Source organism: Leopardus geoffroyi, chromosome D1, assembly GCF_018350155.1.
Source record: "Leopardus geoffroyi isolate Oge1 chromosome D1, O.geoffroyi_Oge1_pat1.0, whole genome shotgun sequence".
NCBI lineage: Eukaryota > Metazoa > Chordata > Mammalia > Carnivora > Felidae > Leopardus > Leopardus geoffroyi.
The window spans coordinates 111,193,229-111,214,434 of NC_059329.1; the positions used below are offsets into that span (position 1 = coordinate 111,193,229).

General features: G+C 53.3%; 1 protein-coding gene and 1 long non-coding RNA gene across 8 annotated transcripts in view; one reads left to right on the forward strand and one right to left on the reverse strand.

The window, feature by feature from the left end:
* Positions 1-4,633: 4,633 nt before the first annotated feature.
* The window catches only part of TESMIN (testis expressed metallothionein like protein), a 40,416-nt gene continuing 23,843 nt past the window's right edge, over positions 4,634-21,206 (reverse strand). For 5 of the 7 annotated variants that reach the window (XM_045486194.1, XM_045486193.1, XM_045486195.1 and 2 more), the window contains 4 exons: positions 15,413-15,515; positions 12,624-12,761; positions 10,159-10,334; positions 8,786-9,766 (listed from right to left, as the gene is read on the reverse strand). In XM_045486194.1, coding sequence (XP_045342150.1) covers positions 9,577-9,766; positions 10,159-10,334; positions 12,624-12,761; positions 15,413-15,515 — 607 coding nt within the window. In that variant the 3' untranslated portion in view covers positions 8,786-9,576. Of the gene's footprint in view, positions 5,021-8,785; positions 9,767-10,158; positions 10,335-12,623; positions 12,762-15,412; positions 15,516-21,206 lie in introns of those variants that run through there. The other 2 variants (XM_045486199.1, XM_045486197.1) reach the window with 2 other exon arrangements.
* LOC123602041 lies at positions 11,509-13,576 on the forward strand. The gene is made up of 2 exons (XR_006714325.1): positions 11,509-11,803; positions 13,444-13,576. It is a non-coding gene; the product is annotated as an uncharacterized LOC123602041 (long non-coding RNA).

Here is a 21,206-nt window from a genome sequence, read left to right on the forward strand (position 1 = left end):
TAAGGGACGCCTCTTCTCTTTTTCCCTTCTAGATGGGCATATTCCCCAGCCAAGGCCAACACCCCTTTGGGATGCGTTCTGAAGAATCGGGTTGATCTTGATCTATAAACTCCGAAGAAAAAGCAACTCATTAATTATCACGGGGCTGGAGGTCCGGCAGGGAGCTTGCTGTTTCCTACCGGGACCCGGCAGCTCGACCCCAAGATCCTAACTGGGACTACGACCATCTCACTGAGAAATGGTATCGCCCCCGCTTCCAGGCTGGTGCTTTAGGGAAAGTAAGGAGGCCTAAGGGTAAGCCCTTAAATTATGCTAAATTAGCCACTGTTTCACAAACACAGAAGGAGAGCCGGATGGCCTTCCTGGAGAGGTTGAGGGAGGCTCTCATTAAATATATCTCCCCTGACACCCCTGAGGCTGAGATGATTTTACAACGTTTATTTATTTTTGGGGGGACAGAGAGAGACAGAGCATGAACGGGGGAGGGGCAGAGAGAGAGGGAGGCACAGAATCGGAAACAGGCTCCAGGCTCCGAGCCATCAGCCCAGAGCCCAACGCGGGGCTCGAACTCACGGACCGCGAGATCGTGACCTGGCTGAAGTCGGACGCTTAACCGACTGCGCCACCCAGGCGCCCCAAGGCTGAGATGATTTTAAAGGACACATTTGTCACTCAATTGGCCCCAGATATTCAGAGGAAGCTGCAAACATTGGCAGTTGGTCTGGAAGGGACCCAGGAGGAGCTCTTACGAGCTGCCAATCGGGCACATTACAACCGAGATGAAAAACAAACAAACAAACAAACATACATAACCAGTAAGCGGGCGTAAGAAAAGTCTGAGGCCTTAGTCGTGGCCTTACGCGCTATGTCAGACCAGACTTCCCGAGGTCCTGGCCCCAAATGCCACCCACTTATGTGGCCAGTCTCACTGGAAACGAGACTGCCCTCAGAAGTGGGGACAACAGAAGTCAAAGCCCCACCAACCATGCCCCTTGTGTGGAGACAGTCACTGGAGGTCTGAATGCCCTCGGGGACCTGTATCTGCAAGGGCTCAGATAACCAGTGTCCCTGGCAGGGGACTGATGGGGGCCCAGGGCTCTTAGGGGTGGCTCGACTGCCTATCGGAAGCCCGGAGCCTCGGGTCACTCTGGAAAACTCAGGTAACTAAAAGTCCGGTTCATTTCCTTCTTGGTCCCGGGGCCACCTTCTCTGTCCTCCTTTCCACTCCAGGCCAACCCTCCAAATGCAGCATGACGATGAGGGGCGTCTCTGAGAAACTTACAACTACATTTTTCTCTCGGCCCCTGGGATGCATATGGGGAAAACTAATTTTTTTCTCATTCTTTCTCGATAAGACCAGAGAGCCTTACTCCCTTGCTAGAAAGGGACATTATAACTAAGTTGGAGACAATGGAGCTACTAACTCCAGGACAGATAAACAATGATTTGAGTTTTGAGGAGTTACCGGATATTGTAGGCCTGGAGACATCAGGATTCAGAGACTAGCTTGCCCGCCGTATCAACTATTAAAGGAGACTCCATCCCACTCACCCTCCCCTCCCAAGGAAATCAGCCGGGGTCTGCCTCGTGGACACTGCCTCCTGCCCTCGGGATGGTTACCCACAGAGCAGGGCAACGACCATCACCGGGCCCACAGATCCGGAAGAGCATTCAAGTCCTGCATCGGGCCTTTCATTTAGGGAGAGAGAAAACTCGCCAAGTGGCCCAAAGGATGTTTCCTGGGAAAAACTTGTCAAGGACCGTTCAGCACGTAATATCAGCCTGTGAAGTATGTCTTAGAAACAACCTCCCAACCACAGGCCGGCAGTCAAAGAATTGGGGGCTATCGGGAAAGATCGGCAATTAGATTTCACCCCTATGCCCAGGTCAAAGGGGTTGCAACATTTGTTGGGATGGGTTGATACTCTGACTGGGTGGAGGCCTTCCCCTGCAAGGCAGAAAAGGCACAAGAAATAACACAAGGTCTGCCGTAGAAAATATCACCCGGGTTTGGCTTACCCCAAAATTTACCAATTAACAATGGTAAATGGCTGCCGTTACGACTCTTTTTTCCAGTAGGACTCCGGGTTTACTGCGCCTCCATTACCCGGGTTATGACAGGGTCCCTGACATACGTTGTTTCAGTATAACCGGTAGTTGTCGCAGAGTCTTAGGACTGACGGATGACATTCGGGCATCATTCGGGGATCTAAATGAGATAGGCGATCTACCCTACGGCAACAGATGCGGGCCTCGGCTCTGCCCTCACCACCTCACACCGCCGGGTCAGGGAGCGGTTACCTGTGAGTCCGACCACAGACGCTCACCCCTTTAAACCAGGAGATGCTGTATGGGTGGCGGGGTGGAATGTCCAACCCCTGAGCCCCTCTGGAGGGGCCCGTTCACCGTCATTTTGTCCACCCCTCCTGCAGTAAAGGTAGACGAGGTGGGTCCCTGGATTCACCGCAGCAGAGTGAGGCCGGCGTCTCGAAACTGGGAGTCCCCTCCTGATCCATCGACGCCGCGAAAGCTGACCACACGGGAGAAGCAGTCCGCCGCTCCAGAGGCTCCGGGAGACCGCAGCCCCACTCCAGTCATTCTGGAAGCTGACTGATCTACGCACGGCAGAAGCTTGAGGAATCACGGTCCAATGAAACAAAAGACCGTCCTTCTTTTCTTTTCTTTTTTTTTTTTTAAATTTTTTTTAACTTCTTTTAATTTTATTTTTGAGACAGAGAGAGACAGAGCATGAATGGGGGAGGGTCAGAGAGAGGGAGACACAGAATCTGAAGCAGGATCCAGGCTCTGAGCCGTCAGCACAGAGCCCGACGCGGGGCTGGAACTCACGAACCGTGAGATCGTGACCTGAGCCGAAGTCGGACGCTCAACCGACTGAGCCACCCAGGCGCCCCAAGAGAGAGGTTTCTGTTAGCGCTCACCTTCCCTTGGTGGATAGGATGCTTCGTTGGTACCAACACGGGGGATCAATGGCCATGGGAGGCTAGAGAATTCGATCCCTGCGAACCTTATAGCGGAACAGAATACCCCAGTCCTACGACCGGGGTTTGGTTCCTCAAAACCTCAATCGAATTGGAAAAAAAAAATGCCTTGCCCGGTGGGGAAGGAAGTTCACGTCTCTGTTGGAAACTTAACACAGCTAGGCCAAAGATTTGGTAACTCAACCACCCGGGAAACCCAAAGGTGGGGGGACCCCCAGATCACCTTGAGCCAGATCCCCACCCCTCGTCTAACTTTTCTCATCTCCGAGAGGCCTGGGACAATGTCGACACGCCGTCGAATGGCGGGCCCCAGGTGGACTGTTCTGGGTATGTGGGAGGACAGCCTGTATGGTACTTCCCACAGGCTGGTCAGGGTCATGGGTGTGCCGGGGACCATCCATCCATCTTTCTTCCTGCTCCCACTTGCCAGAGGGGAACGTTTGGGGGGTCCACGTGTAGGGGGACAGGGAGACTCAAAGGAAACGAAGTGCCCCACAAACTGGCAACTGGACAGATAACGAGTGGCCTCCCCAGCCTAGAACTCAATATTATGGCCCTGCCGCCTGGGCAGAGGACGGTCCTGGGGCCACCACATACTCCTTTACATGCTAACCCGCATAATCAGGCTGCAGGCAGTTGTAGAAATGATAAGCAGTGAAACCGCCAGAGCTCTTCCCTTACTAGCCAAGCAGCAATGCCATCTATCAAAATCGCTCGGCCTTAGATCACCTGCTTGCTTTGGAGGGAGGAGTTTGCAGAAAGTTTAACCTGAGCCACTGCTGCCTACAGATGAGGAAGGAAGAGTCACAGAGGACATCACCGATGGAATGAGAAAGGTTGCTCATGTCCCACTCTGGACCTGGGACGGCCAGGGCCCCGGAGAGTTATTCGGAGGATGGTTTTCAACTCTCGGGAGATTCAAAACCCTCATGGGAATTATCCTCCTGATGTGGGGAGCTTGCCTAATCCTAGCTGGCCCAGCGCCCCTGTATACGGTCCGTCTCCAGTCTCATTGAGACAATGGTCTAAAGGAAAACGGCCACGCATGTGATGTTCTGGAAATAGAAACCTCTAAACCAAGATGATGCTCTTGGACCCAAACTAGGGGGGTCGGAGCATCAAAGGGGCGGACGTGATAGAGCCCCTTCCTAAGGAGCGTGATGAGAAAAGGCCTCAAGATAAGGAAGGGCAACCTGGCTATGTGCATCCGTGACATCCCGCACGACCCCGCAACTTGAGACCCATATATGGGAGACAAGGAAGTGGAAGACGCATAAAAGACTACACCACGCGGGGTTCGGGGCTCAGTTTTTGGGTACAAACCCTCCGAGCCCGTGCCGGCACAAACGAAGTTGCTTCCTGGGAAGAAAGGCCTCGACTCCGTGTCACGACTCTGTGTGCCAGAGTCCTGCTCCAGGGCCAGAACCTGGTGATTCGGCTGCGGCCGGCCAGGGACCACACCTGTCCACTTCCCCCAGGGAGGGACTGAGAGAGGTTGTGGTGTCGCTGGTCGGCCCAAAGTCTTGCTCTTGAGGACCCTGGAAAAGGAAGAAGGGGAGAGGTGGCGGGGGGGGGTGGGTGCTAAGGGAGTCTTAATGCAGGAGCAGAGCCTCAGAAAGACCAGAAGAATGGAAGCCATCACTCTAACGTGCAGCCCATGAACTTATTTTTAAGACGCTGCTAAACAAGAGGTTCCGTGCTCCACTTTGCAGTCTGGATTTTACGCCATTTTACTCACGAAACAAACTAAGAAGGCCTCTGCTCCGACCTGTAAGGAAAAGTTTGCTGACTTCCGCTTTCAGGAAGACAGAGCGGACGTACTTGTGTCTCATCCTCTTGCTAAGTACAACAAAAAGCCCTGGGCATTCTGTATAAAGCAAACTTAAGACTCTGAAAAGGTCAAGAAGAAGGCAGACCTCGGGACCCCAGGATAAGACAGTGGTGAGTTCTGGGTTTTCTGTCTTCTCAACAGAGGAAAGGCGCTGACTCTGTCCAAGTTGACGTGTAGGTTAACACAATTCCTATCAAGGAAGAGGAGGAAAAGGCAAGCTAAAGGCTGGGAGAAAATCTTTGCGAACCACCCGTCCCATCAAGGGATCCATCCCGCCGACGACATGTTTCCCCGAAGCATATAAAGGGCTCTCCAAACCCAACAGTAAAGAAAACAAAAAATCCGATTTTAAAAATGGGCAACGCACACGAACAGACACGTCACTGAAGATGACACACAGATGGAAAACAAACACAGGAAAAGATGTTCAACATTAGTCAGCGGGGGGGATGAAAATGAAAACCACAATGAGATTCCACGAAACACGTATCAAGACGGCCAAAATTAAAAAGTGGCGGTTACCGCCAAATGGTGGCAAAGGCACAGGGAAAGTCGATCGCCCGCCCCCTGCCGGCGGGACCGTGAAATGGTACAGCCACTGTGGAAGACGCCTTGGCAGTTTCTCTACAAAGGAAACACGTGGCTACCAGTCAGCCCAGGAAGGACACTCCTGTGCATTTCATCCAGACGAGGGAAAACTCACCTTCACACGAGACTTGCACACAGCCTGCACAGGCGTTCACGGTAGCTTTATTCATCACAGCAAAAAACCGGAAGCAGCCCAGATGCCCCTCAGTGGGCGAACGGTTAAACCCCCATCCATCCACACCACGCACCCAACCCTCGGCAAGAAAAAGTAACAGGCTGCTGAGACGTGCACCAACCCAGATGAATCTCCAGAGAATTCTTCCGAGTGAAACCGAATCCTAGAAAGTTACATACTATATGACCCCATTTATATAGCGTTCCTGAAGTGGGGTAGAAAGGGGGTGGGGGAAAGGGGGACAACGGGCGTGGCTCTAAAGGGTGACCTGGGGACCCTCGAGCAGGTGGAAACGCTCTGCATCTTGACTGTGTCCATGTCAGTGCCCTGGTTGTGATACGCTGCAAGACGTTACCGTTAGGGAAAACTTGACAAAGGATACCCGGCATCTGTCTGCATCATTTCTTACAAATACCTGTGAATCTACAATTACCTCGAAATGAAAAGTTTAGTTTTTTTAAGCTATCGAAATACACGTATTTAGGGCCCTAATATGTTCACAAGTGAATTCTACCAAACATTTAAAGAAAAAATCCTTCCAATTCTTTACAATCTCTTCCCAGAGATAGGAGCAGAGGAAATACATCCTAACTCATTCTATGAGGCTGGTATTACCCTAATACCAAAACCAGAGGCATTACAAGAAAACTACAGGGGCGCCTGGGTGGCGCAGTCGGTTAAGCGTCCGACTTCAGCCAGGTCACGATCTCGCGGTCCGTGAGTTCGAGCCCCGCGTCGGGCTCTGGGCTGATGGCTCAGAGCCTGGAGCCTGTTTCCGATTCTGTGTCTCCCTCTCTCTCTGCCCCTCCCCCGTTCATGCTCTGTCTCTCTCTGTCCCAAAAATAAATAAACGTTGAAAAAAAAAAAAAATTTAAAAAAAAAGAAAACTACAGACCAGGATCTCTCATAACCATAGACGTAAAATCCTCAACAAAACATTAGCAAATCAAAGCCAATAACATGGAAAAAGGAAATATCCAACACAATATTCAAGGAAAAGAACAAAGCTGAAGGACTGACACTCCCTGACTTCAAGATTTACCACAAAGCTACGGTACTCGGGACAGTGTGGTGTCGGCAAAAGAAAGTAGACCGATGGGATAGAATACAGAGCCCAGAAACAGACCCACCTATATACTGTTAACTGCTCTTTGACAAAGAAGCAAAGGCAAGATGACGGAGAAAAGAGTCTTTTCAAGAAACGCTGGTGGAACAGCTGGATGTCCACATGCAAAGAGAAGAATCTAGACACAGATCTTCCACTCATCACAAAAATTAGCCCGAAGCAGACCCTACACATGAATGTGAAACGCAAAACTGGAAAGCTACTAGATAACGTCGAAAATCTAGAGGACTTTGAGTATGGCGATGACTTTTTACATGCAACACCAAAGTCATGATCCATAAAGAAATAATAATAAGTGATGAGCTGGGACTTCGTTAAGATGTAAGACTCCTGCTCGGCAAAGGCCACTATTGAGCGAATGAGAAGACAAGCCACTGACCGGGAGAAAATCTTTGCAAAGGACACATCTGATAAAGGACTGTCATCCAAAATACACGAAGAATGCTAAAAACTCAGCAGTAAGAAAATGAACAGCCCAATTAAAAGATGGGCAAAAGACCTGGACAGACGCCTCACTGAAAAAGATACACAGACAATGCTTTCCGCGTTGTACGTTCCCCAAACCGATTCCCTGGGCGCCATTTTTCTCTTAGATGAAAGTTCCACCTTCAATTCCCTAGACCAGTATTCCAACGTGGCTCATATGATAATTTGTCTGTGGCGGGTTTTGTTGGTTTTTTTTTATAATGTAATGTTTTTATATATTTTTGGGAGACAGAGTGTGAGCAGGGGAGGGGCAAAGAGAGAGGGAGACACAGAATCCGAAGCAGGCTCCGGGCTCCGAGCTGTCAGCACAGAGCCCGACGTGGGGCTCAAACCCACGAACCGTGAGATCGTGGCCTGAATTGAAGTCGGATGCTTAACCCACTGAGCCCCCCAGGCGCCCCTGTCTATTGTGGTTTCAAGCTGCATCCCCGCTGGCTTTCGGCCAACCGTGGGAGAGTTTCAGCTAGTGGTGCAGGGATCTGTAAAGGGCCCTGCTGAACCCCCCTCCCTCCGCAACGTACTTCCTCTGGCTGTCCATCTGTGTCCTTTATTATAAATTGGGACAGTAAGAAAAGCGTCTCCCTGAGCTCCTGGGCTGTTACAGCAAATTCTCAGACCCGAGGAGCGGCCCTGGGAACCGCCTTGCCGCCTGCGGCCAAGGCAGACAGAGGTGTGGGTTACCCGGGGACCCCGCGCCGTGACCGGTGTCCGAATGGGGGCCGGCCTCGAGGGCCTTGTGCGATCTGCCACTAAGTCCAGGCAGTTAGGGTCCGAATTGAATTAAATAACAAAAAAACCACCCCCCAAAACCTCCGGATAACCTAACCCTAATCACAGAGGTGGCCAAGTCACGTAGTACAGGACAGACACTGTGCAAAGCCACACCCACAGACGAGGACACGCTATTTTTATTTTTATGTAGTTTTACAAGGCACTGGCTCTCTACCCGCAACAATAGACATAATCTATCTTTTTGGTCGTGCTACTTATGCCTCTGGGCTGGCTTCGCACGCAGCTCTGCTCCGGTTTTCCCCCCTCATGCTGAATTTTCTAAAAGCGGTGTGGCCTTGGCCTGCAGAGAATGCCGTGGGCGGCACTTGGGGAGCGATGCAGAAGGCAGGCCACCCTCCAGGAAGGGGTCGGGAAGCCCGTGTCAGGCCCCTCCCAGCCCCAGGGGTGAAGTGGGCGGGGCTCCCCCCCCTCCCCCCCCCCCCCCCCCCCCCCGCACCGCTCCAGCTCCGCCCCGGATGCACCCGGACAACGAACAGCGGGGCACCAGCCTGGGGACAGCCCCCCACCACCGCCGGGCAGTGCTCATCTCTGCCCCTGGATTGTGCCCACGGAGTCTCCATCCCAAGGGGCCAGAGGGGAAAGAAGTGGCCAAGCACTCGGTGTTTCCCTCCCGCTCTGTGGTTCCCCGTCAGAGCTTGCTGTTCCAAGGGCTCGGCGCTTCCGGCACCGGCACCGCTCGGCTTGTAAACGAGCTTTCTAAACGAGCTCTGAGGGCCCGATAGTGTCAATCAACACGGACACCTGCCGGGTATATATGTTCACTGACCGAGTTAATTACAACAAGGGGAGGCATTTGAAAATTTTAATCCTCTTTGCTTTTTACAACAGAACCAAAAGAGAGTCCACTTAATAACCAATCTCACCTGCTGGTTTCTGCAAACCAGTTATCTTAACGGTATTTTAACGAACAACAATAATATTAGAACAATAATTAGGGAGGAAGTTAACTGGATGATACAGCTTTTCCACAACCCAATGAAAACACCTGAGAAACTAGATAGTTTTTGGTCCCATAACCCGCAACCCCACCGCCTGCGTTTCCCGGGGACCCTGAGAGAGACGGAGAGTTTGCGGGCGACCCTGGGAAAGTGTCCACGCTCAGGGACGCCTCAAGGTATTCAGTACCTCTCTAGTCTGAGTTGTATCTTAGCAGCCCATCTGGAGAGTTAATTTCAAAACACTACTAGTGAAAACTCACCGTGGCTCTTTAGGCGGAGAAGCCTCCAGAGGAAAACCGCCCAGACGGGGTGAAGTCAGGAGGAACGGACAGACTTCTCCGCCGAGCCTTCAACCCTCCCTCCCTCGGCGTCGGGGCGGAGGCTTCTCCCGACCTCACAGGAGTCCTCGCTCTCTCCCCAGGGCCACACAGCAGCGTGTCGCGTCCGCACTTCCTCCAAAAGGGGGCTTTTGATCGCCGAGACCCTTGGCCCCTGCGCCAGCCCCCTCGGTGCCCTGATGTGGACGGAAAGCTGCCCCCCTTCCCCACAGCCCCTTAAACAACCCTTCCAAACTCCAGCTCGCCTCCCCCCGGCACTTCCAGACGACGTCTCTGTGCCTTCAGAGTTTTCTCCGCCGAACTCTACTCGATTTCCAACCCTTTGGATTGAAACTCCATCCGGAGGATCTGGGACAGGCACCTCCCGAACTCCTCCAGGATCATCTGCTCCGCCAGGCGTTCCGAGCAGCGCTCCTTCTCGGCCTCCTCGCCCTGGGCCAGCAGGCAGGAGCACGTGCCTTCCACCACCTCCCAGGAGATGCACGAGGGCCGCCTGGCAGAGACACGGCGGTTACGGGCCGCGGTCCTGAACTCCAGACCCAGCGGGTGTCTGCGACACCCGAGACGTTCAAGGGGACCCCCGTCCTGGTATGTTAAAGAACGTCACCGGCTCCCGCACAGAGCAGGTAACTCAGCGAGGACGAAAACAGACGGCCCACTTACATAGAGGACAGGTCGGACAGAGCGGTCTCGGCAGGGCACCCCCCCCCTCCCCGAGGAAACACGGGGTGACATCTAGGGCCGGTCAAGCCCGGGGGGCTGCCGGTCCTCCCCGTCCCTCGCACCCACCCCCTGGACACACGCACTTTCTTTCCAAGTGTATAGACCGACTCTCCTCGAATTCACCTGCTTCCCCTCTTCTGACGGCGGGTTCACGGCACCTACCTGTCCTTTCTGAACTGCGGCAGTCCCGCGGATTCAGTTGGTGACAAATGAGGGCTGCCTTCAAACCCTCCAGCATCCGGATGGTAGGGCATGCTCATTAGGGTTTTCCGTTCTGGGCCTTCGTCATAATTTTTGCAACCAATGCATTTGCAAATAGAAGAACACATAATTTTGGCCTGGTAAGACAAAACGCTTCAATGAAATTAGACTGCTCGTAATTCGGCAAAAAGCAACACATTCTGTCTGGACCTTAAATAAGAGCGTGTGGGCGTGTGCGCGGCAGATACGGCATTTTTCACAAACGGAGGCTTTGCGGTGACCCTGCGTCCAGGGTCAGTTTTTTTTGTTTTTGTTTTTGTTTTTAATTTTTTTTTTAACGTTGATTTATTTTTGAGACAGAGAGAGATAGAGCACGAACGGGGGAGGGTCAGACAGAGAGGGAGACACAGAATCTGAAACAGGCTCCAGGCTCTGAGCGGTCAGCACAGAGCCCGACGCGGGGCTCGAACCCACGAACTGTGAGATCGTGACCTGAGCTGAAGTCGGATGCTTAGCCGACTGAGCCACCCAGGCGCCCCCAGTGTCAGTTTTTTGACCCAATTGTTTGTCGACACAATTTTTCCCACGGCATTGGCTCACTTCGTGTCTCGGCGTCGCAGTTTGGTCATTCTCTTGTCGTTGCCTTGACATTTTTGTGACGGTGCTCTGTGAGCAGTGAGGGCGTCCCAGCACTCAGATGGTGGCGGGCACTTTTTCCCAACAAAGCATTTCTTGACGGAGGCGTGGACGTTGTGTTTTCGCCCCCAGGCTACGGCACACTTACCAGACCACGTGTAATATAGACACAACTTGTCTATGCGCTTGGGAAGCCAAAACCTTCGTTTGGCTGCCTGACTTCGGTGATCTGGAACGGGCCCCGTGGGACCCCCCCCACCCCAGGGCCCTGCTGTGGCCCAGCTCGTGCAGGTGGGTGGGGTCTGAGACCCCCCCAAGGGCAGGCCTGGGGTGGGTGTTCTGGGAGAGGCCCTTCCTGCTTACTCGTGGGCGGACTTTCTTGTGTTTCTTGTCGCAAGGCAGCTGGCCCGGCCAGCCTGGCGACCCCTTCTCACGCCGGCTGGGCGGTCTGGACGCCGGCCTGCCCAGCGCTATGGTTCCCGGCCCCCTCTTTCTTTCCGCTGCTGGGATTTCCTTCTGTTCTCTTCAGCTCAGAGACGCACATCAAGGGGAATCCATCGTGTTTTACCTACACCTCTGGGTGTCTTGAGCAAGAGGCCTTTCAGGATTTCTAGCCCACTCTGGAGAATACGGGACATCTGCCCGGGCCTCCGGAAAACGGGCGGCTCGCTGTCTCGGGCGGCAGGGAGGGCACCGTGGAGGGCGGCTGGAGGTGCCGTCCGCGCCTGGAGATCCTTCTGCTGGGGCGATGCCACTCGCTGGCTGAATTCGGCATCTCTGCAGTACCTCTGACCGTATTTGCAAAATCCTAGCCGGGGGATCGCTAGGGCTGCTCACTCACATCTTCCAACACGTGTCCCCGGAACCACAAGGAGTCTTCTGAAGCCTGACCATCTGTGACTACCTTTTAAAAGTAAACTTCAGGGGCGCCTGGGTGGCTCGGTCGGTTAAGCGTCCGACTTCGGCTCAGGTCGTGATCTCGCCATTCGTGGGTTCGAGCCCCGCGTCGGGCTCTGTGCTGACAGCTCAGAGCCTGGAGCCTGCTTCGGATTCTGTGTCTCCCTCTCTGTCTGACCCTCCCCGTTCATGGTCTGTCTCTCTCTGTCTCAAAAATAAATAAATGTTAAAAAACAAACTTTTTTTTTTTTAATTAAAAAAATAAATAAATAAGAGTAAACTTCACAGGCGCCCCCCGAAGACGGCAAGCAAACCAAAGGAGAGCCTTTCGAGGGAGGGTTTCCTGGCTGCTTTGCTGCTGGGACTTGCGGGCTCCTTCCTCTGCCTCCCTGTCCTCCAACACCAAGAAAGGAGACAGAAAAGGCGGCAGGAAAGGGGAAACCACAGGGCGGGAGCAAGTCCCTCCACGGCCACCGAACCCTTGAGAAACGGGTTCGTCCAGGAACTCGGTCTGCACCGCTGTGTCCCAGCATCTGGCCGACGGCCAGGGCCCGCTGCCCGCTCTAGGCTCTGAGCGCCCGGCCTGGGCACCCAGCTCTGCCAGGCAGGGCCCGCACAGAGCAGGCGCTGGGCGCCGGGGGCTGGGCTCGGAGCGGGCGACCGGTTCCGGAAGGGGCCCCGGGTTCATTTGCTTGACCCGGAAAGCATGGCTGGTCGTGGAGAAATTCATGCAGATTAATGCGAGTGCACAACAGAAACCTTAGGGGGAAGCAAACGGAACCCAGCTTCTTTTTTAATTACAGTAAAACACAATTCTTTCAACCGCAGAGGTTACTGAGGCCCAGATACCGACCGGTTGGGTTTCGTACCAGCCCCGGGGAAGAGTGACTGACCTCGTAGCACTCACAGTAATTCTTGAGGCAGCCTGACCTCCTGCAGTTACAGCCTTTGTTGTGTCGAGGCTTCACGTCTCCCGGCTTCCCCTTCCCAATCTTTGGTTGGAAAGCTTCTGGGTTCCTGTCGAGACAGGCCTAAGGCAGAAAGCACAAAACTCCGTCGGGTACCCTCCATTCTGGCAAGAGAACGTTCCGTGAGACCGACGGGGGCTCCAGGAAGGGCCCCGCGCGTTCTGTTCCCACACACGCCACGCGCTTCAAGACACTGCCTTCCCCCCGGCTCCCCTGCCACCCCCGCTGCCCCACTGCTGCCCCGAGGTTCAAGGTCCTGTACACGGTTACTCTGAAATAGCTGGATGGTAAAGATGCGAACAGGATGATTGTGTCCCCGTGGCCGTGTCTCCTTCCCGGCATGCTTTTCTCGAGACAGCGGGGAAGGTGGCGCTGTGCTCACGGCGTACCGAACATCTACCGTGTTCCGGGCACCTTTCCGGGGGGTTTGCGGGCACTCCCTCACTTAGTCCTCACAGCGGCCTCGGGAAGTAAACCCCACCGTAGCTTCTGTCTCACAGATGAAGAAACTGAGGCCCGAGAGCTTAAGTAGTACATGGCAAGGGACGGAAGGGGGTCGCCTGGCCCGGGGCCCCGCCACTGGGCCCCGTCCTGCTCGCACGACGCGCTCGCTGGGCTTTTTATCCTGGCCGCTCTAACTTTTTATCCATCTTTCCGCTATCTATCTACACAGACAAATGCGGGCGTAGTGTTTTTAACGAAGTGATTGGGTACAGCAGCACCTGGGGGTCCGACGTCGGCTCAGGTCGTGATCTCGCGGTTCGTGGGCTCGAGCCCCGCGTCGGGCTCTGTGCGGACAGCCCGGAGCCCGGGGCCCGCTTCCCATTCTGGGTCTCCCTCTCCCTCTGCCCCTCCCCTGCTTGTGCTCTGTCTCTCTCTGTCTCTCACAAATAAAAAATGAAAACATCAAAAAAAAAAAAAAAAAACAGCAAACAGACAAAGTCACTCAGGCCAACCCGAGCACCAGGCAAGTCACGGTAGCAGCCCTGCCCTCCTCGCTCCCCTCCCCCCAGCCACGGGTTAACACGTAGGGTCTGTGCTGTCTGACAAGACCCTCCCGTCGCTGCAGAGGGTCCCCTGGGCAGCACGGCCTGGAGCGAGCCTGGGGGACAGCGGGGTGTCATGAATGGCGCACGACCCAGCCCCAGAGGCTCCCCGTGACTCCCCTCCCGTCAACACCCCCGGTGGGGGCCCCCGTGCCGACCTCCTCTGCTGTCCCCGCGCGAGCATCAGCAGCACGGCGCCCACGAGACTCACCTTCTTCTTCTCACCGTCCGCTCTCTCCCACTCTACCGTCGACCCGACCCTGGGCTGCCCCCGGTGGGGCACGCGCGCTCACGCACACTCAGGCACGCTCCCGGTGCCCCTGTGTTCAGGAACAACACTGCTGGCTCATAGCACGTGCAAAGGTCCCGCTGCGGAAACTAATGCCACACGATTTCCCCGCGTGCTTATGCCATCTTACGTTCCTACCAGCGATGCCTGAAAATGCCGGCGCTTTCAAAACCACATTTTTTGGTTTTTAATTTGAGTGAGAAGCGTGCACAAGCAGGGGAGAGGGGCAGAGGGAGAGAGAGAATCCTAAGCGCAGAGCCTGATGTGGGGCGCGATCCCACGACCCCGGGATCGAGACCTGAGCCAAAGTCACGAGTCCGATGCTCAACCGACTGGGCCGCCCAGGTGCCCCCCAAATTCCAACACTTTTTAAATAAAACTTTATACACTTTTAGCTGTAGACAATACCTTTCAGCCCTAAAGAAAATGCCACACCACCGAAGTTTAGCGGCACCATCATTCTCTTCCGTCCCATGGCTCTGGCTCTATCAAAATGGGTAAGATACTTTCAAGTGACCTGTCTATAATCCAAGAGGGGAATTAAATTAGCGTAGGGACAAAACGGAGCATGACAGTCTCAAGGCGACACGCAATGTCCCGTGACTTCCCTTTGTAAACCGGGGGCACCAAAACGTCACGCCCCACGCCCAACTGTCCTCCCTTCTCTGATGATCTTTGATGCCCACGGGAAGGGGTGAGCCGCGAGCTCCCGCATCCGGCCTGGAGCGCACACGGGGCCACGGAGCCGCCGTGGCCGCCCGAGGAAAGTCCAGATGCCCCCCCCTTCACCCGGAAGCCACAGAGCATAAACACTGGACACGTGTCGTGGCTGAGAGCCCCAGCCAGCTCTCCGTCCAGCCGGCTCCTACCCCTCTCAGACGCTACCCTCCAAGCTCGGCCTGTCTCCTGCATGATCGAGTTTAGGACTCAAATCTCTAAACCCCAAATCAGGACAAAGTGGACATCTGCACACTCTTAAGTCAGAACCTCCACCGAAGCCATCCCACACGGTGGGGAACAAAGATCTTTCTCTGACTGCCGCTCTCCCGACAGCTCTCTCGAGAGCCAATACCCCACCCTCAGGGATCTCTGGAGGTAAGTTTTGTGAATATCTCATGCACGTGTATGATGCATTCATGCATTCATTCATTCATTCGTGAAAGAGCAGGGCGAGGGGCAGAAGGAGAGGCAGAGAGGGAATCCCAAGCAGGTTCCACGCTCAGAGTGGAGCCCGACGCGGCGCTCGATCCCACGGCCCTGGGATCGTGACCTGAGCCGAAACCAAGAGTCGGACCCTCAACCCACTGAGCCACCCGGGCGCCCCCTCAAGCACTTTTAAAGACCGTTAGAATGCGCGGAGTCAGTGGGAAGACGGGCACCTTAATGGCCTTGAACCGCTGGACTTCGTGATGCAGGTTGTTACAGCAATTGTTACAGTTGCAGTTGTGGCAAAAGTCCCCGCTGGCAAAGCAATCGCAGTACCTGTGAAGCAACGACACGGCGGCTCAGAGGCCGCGATCGCCATCGACGGCAGCGGGCACGGGAAAGGAGCCGGCGTGCCGCAGTCCACACGGCTGCCGCTTAGACGCCTCTGACGCCTTCCTGGTGAGAGCTACAACCCGGGGCGATGCCCTCCAGTGGCCAAGAGGACAGAGAGAAACGAGTCAGAGCCACTCGTTTCGTAACGTAGGAGTCTGCAAAGCAAAACGGTTTCCCGGACGCCGTCAGTCGCTGCCCCCACCCCTGCCCGGGCGCCCACCGACGCCCCCACGCCCCCAGGAGCGGCCCCCGCTGGCGAGCAGGCGACACACGCATGTCACCCCCTGCTGTAACGGGAGGGCGTTCGTGGATCCCCGCTCTGCAGAACAGCTTTGGTGGCAGAATCCCTCCCAGACCACGGCCACTGCGTCCCGGGATTCCGGGAGTCAAAAAGGCAACGGCCGGTGACAGGTGGCTGTGCTGACGACCTCACAGAGCGGTCAGCGTGGCTGGGCCTGTGGCTTGCGCGCTGAGACGCCTTCCTCGCCTCGCGTGGGAATTCAGTGTCGAGGCACGGACTCCCACCGTCTTACCCACAACCGGCCCCCCGGGGAGGTTTCGCAAGTTCTCCTCCCGGACGGGTCCCACACCGCTCTCTTCCAAGAGCATGAGGCATCGACAAGGGCTTCAAATCCGTCCGTCACACCAGCTCTGCCGCCAGGTCCCCACATTATCTGCTGCGGGTTATTTGTCGCCAGCGTCTTGAGCACTAAAATGGAAGTCATGGCATCTAAGCTGCTGGTCTCAAGGGGTCGCCCAGGGGAGCTGGAACAACGTGTGGCCCTGCTTCCCGTCCAGTGCTGGGTGAGGCCGGGAGGGGCCTCTGCTGGACACCGCGGTGGCCGGATGTCCTTACCAGCCTCGCCGTTACGGAATTCATAAACATTATCCTTTTATCGTGTATGGTTTTAACTTTCTTAAATAATATTTTTAAATGCATGTCAAGCCAAGAGGAGAGTACAAGAGATCATCAGAGGTGAAATAAAGAGGAAACTGCAGGGGCGCCTGGGGGGCTCAGTCGGTTCGGCGTCCGACTTCGGCTCAGGTCACGATCTCACAGTTCGTGGGTTCAGGCCCCGCGTCGGGCTCTGTGCTGACAGCTCAGAGCCTGGAGCCTGCTTCCCATTCTGTGTCTCCCTCTCTCTCTGCCCCTCCCCTGCTCACCTCTGTCTCTCTCTGTGTCGAAAATAAATTTAAAAAGAAAAGAAGAAGAAGAAGGAGAAGAAACTGCAAACTTGGCCGGGGCGGTGGGGGGGGGGCATGGCTCTGTGGCTGCTAAGGGTTGTCCTGGGGCATCTGCTGGTCCCTGGTGACCCAGAGCCTGCTCATTCAGGAGACAGAAGACAAAATCCGGGCTACCAAAGGTGGGAGGTGCACCAGACACACACACACACACACACACACACACACGCGCGCCCATAAAAAGCACAGACCCTTAAAGGGCAAACTCCCCGCAAATCATCTACTCCACTGGGACAGAGAGAACAGGAGGAGGAGGCTGGAGAGCAGAGGAGAGAGGTACCGAGAACTGACTCAAGAGCGCGCCAGCTCTGAAGACTGGGAAGCAGGGGGCCCAGAGGCTGCTCTGGGGCGGGAGTGCAGGGGGGTGGGATGGGAAGAGAACTGGTGGAAATGCTATTTCGGGGGGAGCGGGCCCCCAGGCTCCTGCCCCCTTCCAGCACCCTCCGCCCTCCCCATCACCGTGGCCAGAGACCGAAATTACTCTCTGGGGTAACGCAAGTGAGGGCTGGGGGATCACAACGGGTCAGAGGAGGAAAGGTGAACGTGGAGCCCCGTGGCCCCTAGGATCCTAGCACCACCCTGGAAAAGCCTTCTCCGAGGACCCCAGCCAGCCCAGAACGACATACAGGGAGGAAGGGCCCCGCAGTTTCCCAACAGACAGATGGCTTAGTCACACGGCCCGACGGTGCGGCCACAGTGAGCAGGTCCCCACTGATGCACGGAGAGTCCCCAGGCAGCTTATGCCTCGTTCTTCAGTGTGAGCAGTGTGACAGCCGGAGATCCGCACACATTTCAGGGAACATGTTGACCTGAAGGACAGAGGACTAAACGGAAACTGGGGGAGCGAGGGCATCAACGGCTTTGGACAAATTAAGAAACAAGAAAATGATACTTAAAAAAAACCCAGAGTATAAAAATGATGTTCTGGAAAATAAAGTAGCAACCACATGAGAGGATTACCTACCTTAACAGACAGCATGAAAACTAGAGCGCCCACCAAAAAAGGGAAGCGAAAACACAGGATGAGTTTTCTAGGTCCAAAATTTTCACAATTAGAGGTCCGGAAAGAGAAGAGTTTTACGAACAAAGGGGCACATGGGCCCCTGGGTGGCTCAGTCAGTTAAGTGACCGACTCTTGATTTCAGCTCAGGTCACGATCTCACGGTTCATGGGATCGAGCCCCACCTCAGGCTCTGCGCTGACAGTGTGGAGCCTGCTTGGGATTCTCTCTCTCCCTCTCTCTCTGCCCCTCCCCCGCTCATGCACACACACGTGCTCTCTCTCTCTCTCTCTCTCTCTAAATAAATAAATATACCTTAAGAAAATAATGAAGGGCAGAAAATAATTTAGGAACATTTCTCAGAACTAAGGGGCACGTCTCTTCAGAGTAAAAGGACTGCCAAGTGGCCAGCATAAGAGGTGAAAGAGACCCAAAGCAAGACTTCATCACCTAGTTTCAGAGCACCGGGAACACAGACGGGACCCTACGAGGTTCTAGAAAGAGTACAACGGATTTCATACAAGCAGCAAGAACGAGAATGCTATCAAAACTTCAATGGCAACACCGGAAACTAGAAGAAAAGATGGCAAAGCCTTCCAAATTGTGAAGAAAAACTGAAGTGGAACTAAAGTTGGAACTCCAACCCCAAAATAACCATCTAGGCGTTGAGGACAGGCTCTGACGGGTTTAGACATGGGACGATCTCTCTGCACCCTCTCAGAGGACGCCCCGGAGGATGCGCTACGTCAAACGACGCACTGAGTCAAATGAGGACGACAAGGGGGATCCAGGAGCCGGGGAATCAGACTTGAGGAGGACACAGAGGAAGTCCTGGGAGTGGCGGCAGAGGGGAGTCCAAGGTCAGAGCTGCGCGTCAGGCCTGGAAGCCACACTGTCCATGGCGGGAAGACAGTTAAATACCCAGAGCGCAGTTGAAGGTTTAAATTAGTGTCATGTACATAGAAAGCTGAGTACAAAGTATTAACTCAAGGGAAAAGATGAAGAAGGGCAGGAAAGGAAATTAATCAAGGTCCACAGAGAGTAGTGTTTTCCTAGTTGTGAAATACAAAGACTACTGATCTAACCACGGGCATCTGATGTCTGGGTGTGGGAAATGGTGGCAGGGAGCTGACAGGGTGGCAGGGCGGAAACAGACAAATCCACATCTTCCATGGTACAGAAATGAGATTATTCCCAAGTTGAAAAGCCAAGCTTAGCAAAGCAGGGAGGTTACTTCCATTTATGGAGGCGAATATTAAAAGACTCTGTTAAGAGAGTCGAAAATTCCTGGAGGTCAGAAAATAAGGGACAATTATCAGGGAGCTACCATCCTTCCTCACGAGCCTTGTAGAATTATTTGGCTCTTTAGACTCTACGTGTGTTGGGGCACCTGGCTGGCTTAGTCAGTGGAGCGTGCAACTCTTGATGTTGGGGTTGTGAGTTTGAGCCCCAGGTTGGGTGTAGAGATTACTCAAAAATAAAATCTAAAAGACATAAAAGTAAGGGCACCTGGGTGGCTCAGTTGGGTGAGCGTCCGACTCCTCATTTCAGCTCAGGTCATGATCTCACAGTTAGTGGGATAGGGCCCCAAGCCGGGCTCTGCTCTGACAGCATGGAGCCTGCTTGGGATTCTCGCTCTTCCTCTCTCTCTCTCTGCCCCTTCCCCGCTTCTGTGTGTGCTCTTTCTCTCTCTCTCTCTCAAAATAAACAAAAATTACAAAAAGATAAAAATAAAAAAACAAACTGTATGTACAATCCGAATAAAAATAATAACTACATTCAAAGTGAAAAAGGATAAACTGAAAGATAAGACATTAAGATCGAGATGCATCATAAACAAAGAGATTAAAAATACAGAAAAAAAGGGGCGCCTGGGTGGCTCAGTCGGTTGAGCGTCTGACTTAGGCTCGGGTCATGATCTCCTAGCTCGTGAGTTCGAGCCTCGTGTCGGGCTCTGTGCAGACAGCTCGGAGCCTGAAGCCTGCTTCGGATTCTGTGCCTCCCTCTCTCTCTGCCCCAACCCACTCGCATTCTGTCTCTGTCTCTCTCAAAAATAAATAAACATTAAAAAAATATTTTTTTAATACAGAAAAAAGGTTATGAGGAACGGTGGATAGTTAGGCCAGAAAATGGCAGATTAGCATTACAGGATGAAGAGACTGTGTGCAGTGAGGACACATGTAAGTGTTCCAGAACTGTCAAAAGTTGTGGATCCACTGATTTCAGAACCTTAGCGAACCCCCCAAAAGATACACACAAAGAAAAAACAAAGACGAAAGGGAAATCTTAAAAGCCCCAGAGAGAAAAGACAGGTTACCTAGATTGACAGTGTACTTTTGTTAGAAATCATGGAAAACAGTAGAACGATATCTTCAAAGCTCTGAGAGGAAAACTGACAATCTAGAATTTTATACCCAGTCAAACTATGTTTACTCACCAAGGTCCAGACCAGGCACATTTCATCTCTTGTCCTACATACTTTGCTGGGTGGTTTGATCGATTAACTCTTGCCCCTCTGCTTTTTTTTTTAACTTTAAGTTGACGACTTTTAAATCTCTGTCCCCAAACCTGCTCTGTCTCCTACCCTAAAATCCTTGTTTTCTTCTTCTGCCAACAGCATGAAAGGATTATCTAAATCTGTTGCTTGTTCTTCCTCGTCTCCCATTCACCCTTTACCCTACTGCCCTCAGACCTTCTTCTCTGCCCCACTGGCTCTCAGAGGCAATCAACGACCTCCTCACTGGAGATGCAAAGACCCCTTCGCTGCACATTTGCTTCAGGGGCTGTAACACTCTTATGTTCCGGAACCGCATTTCCAACTTCCTTTCAGACCTCCACCTCAGCGTCCAGCCTTAACTTGCAATCTTCTCCCACCACTTCCTGCTCAAGCCATGCTTCCTCTCTGCATCCTGAATCCCTTCTGACAGTTACCTTTCTTTCTCTCTTTTCTCAAGGAGTTACCAAGTCTGCTGATTCCGGCTCAGAAATGTCTTTTTTTTTTTTAATTTTATCTTTATACAAGTGAATGACATTGGTTGAACAAAAGTGTGTCGGTATAAATAAGCACAAAGAAAAAAATCACAATCACCCAGAATCCCACTCCCTAGAGATGATCATTCAGTGAACGTATTTCAGACTTTTTCTCTAAAACTGAACGTACCAAAATAAACATATGTTGTTTGATCACATGTTAAAGACAAACAAAAGCAAGATCATATTCTATACACTGTTTCAGTGTGCTTTTATTACTTACCAATACCAGGAATCACTATGACAACTTGCTTTTACTACTTATCAATATTATGAGTGTTTCCCATGTAAATAGATTTCATACACCATTTTAATGACTGCAAAGTGCCCCACTCTGTAGCAGCAGCATGATTTATTTAGTA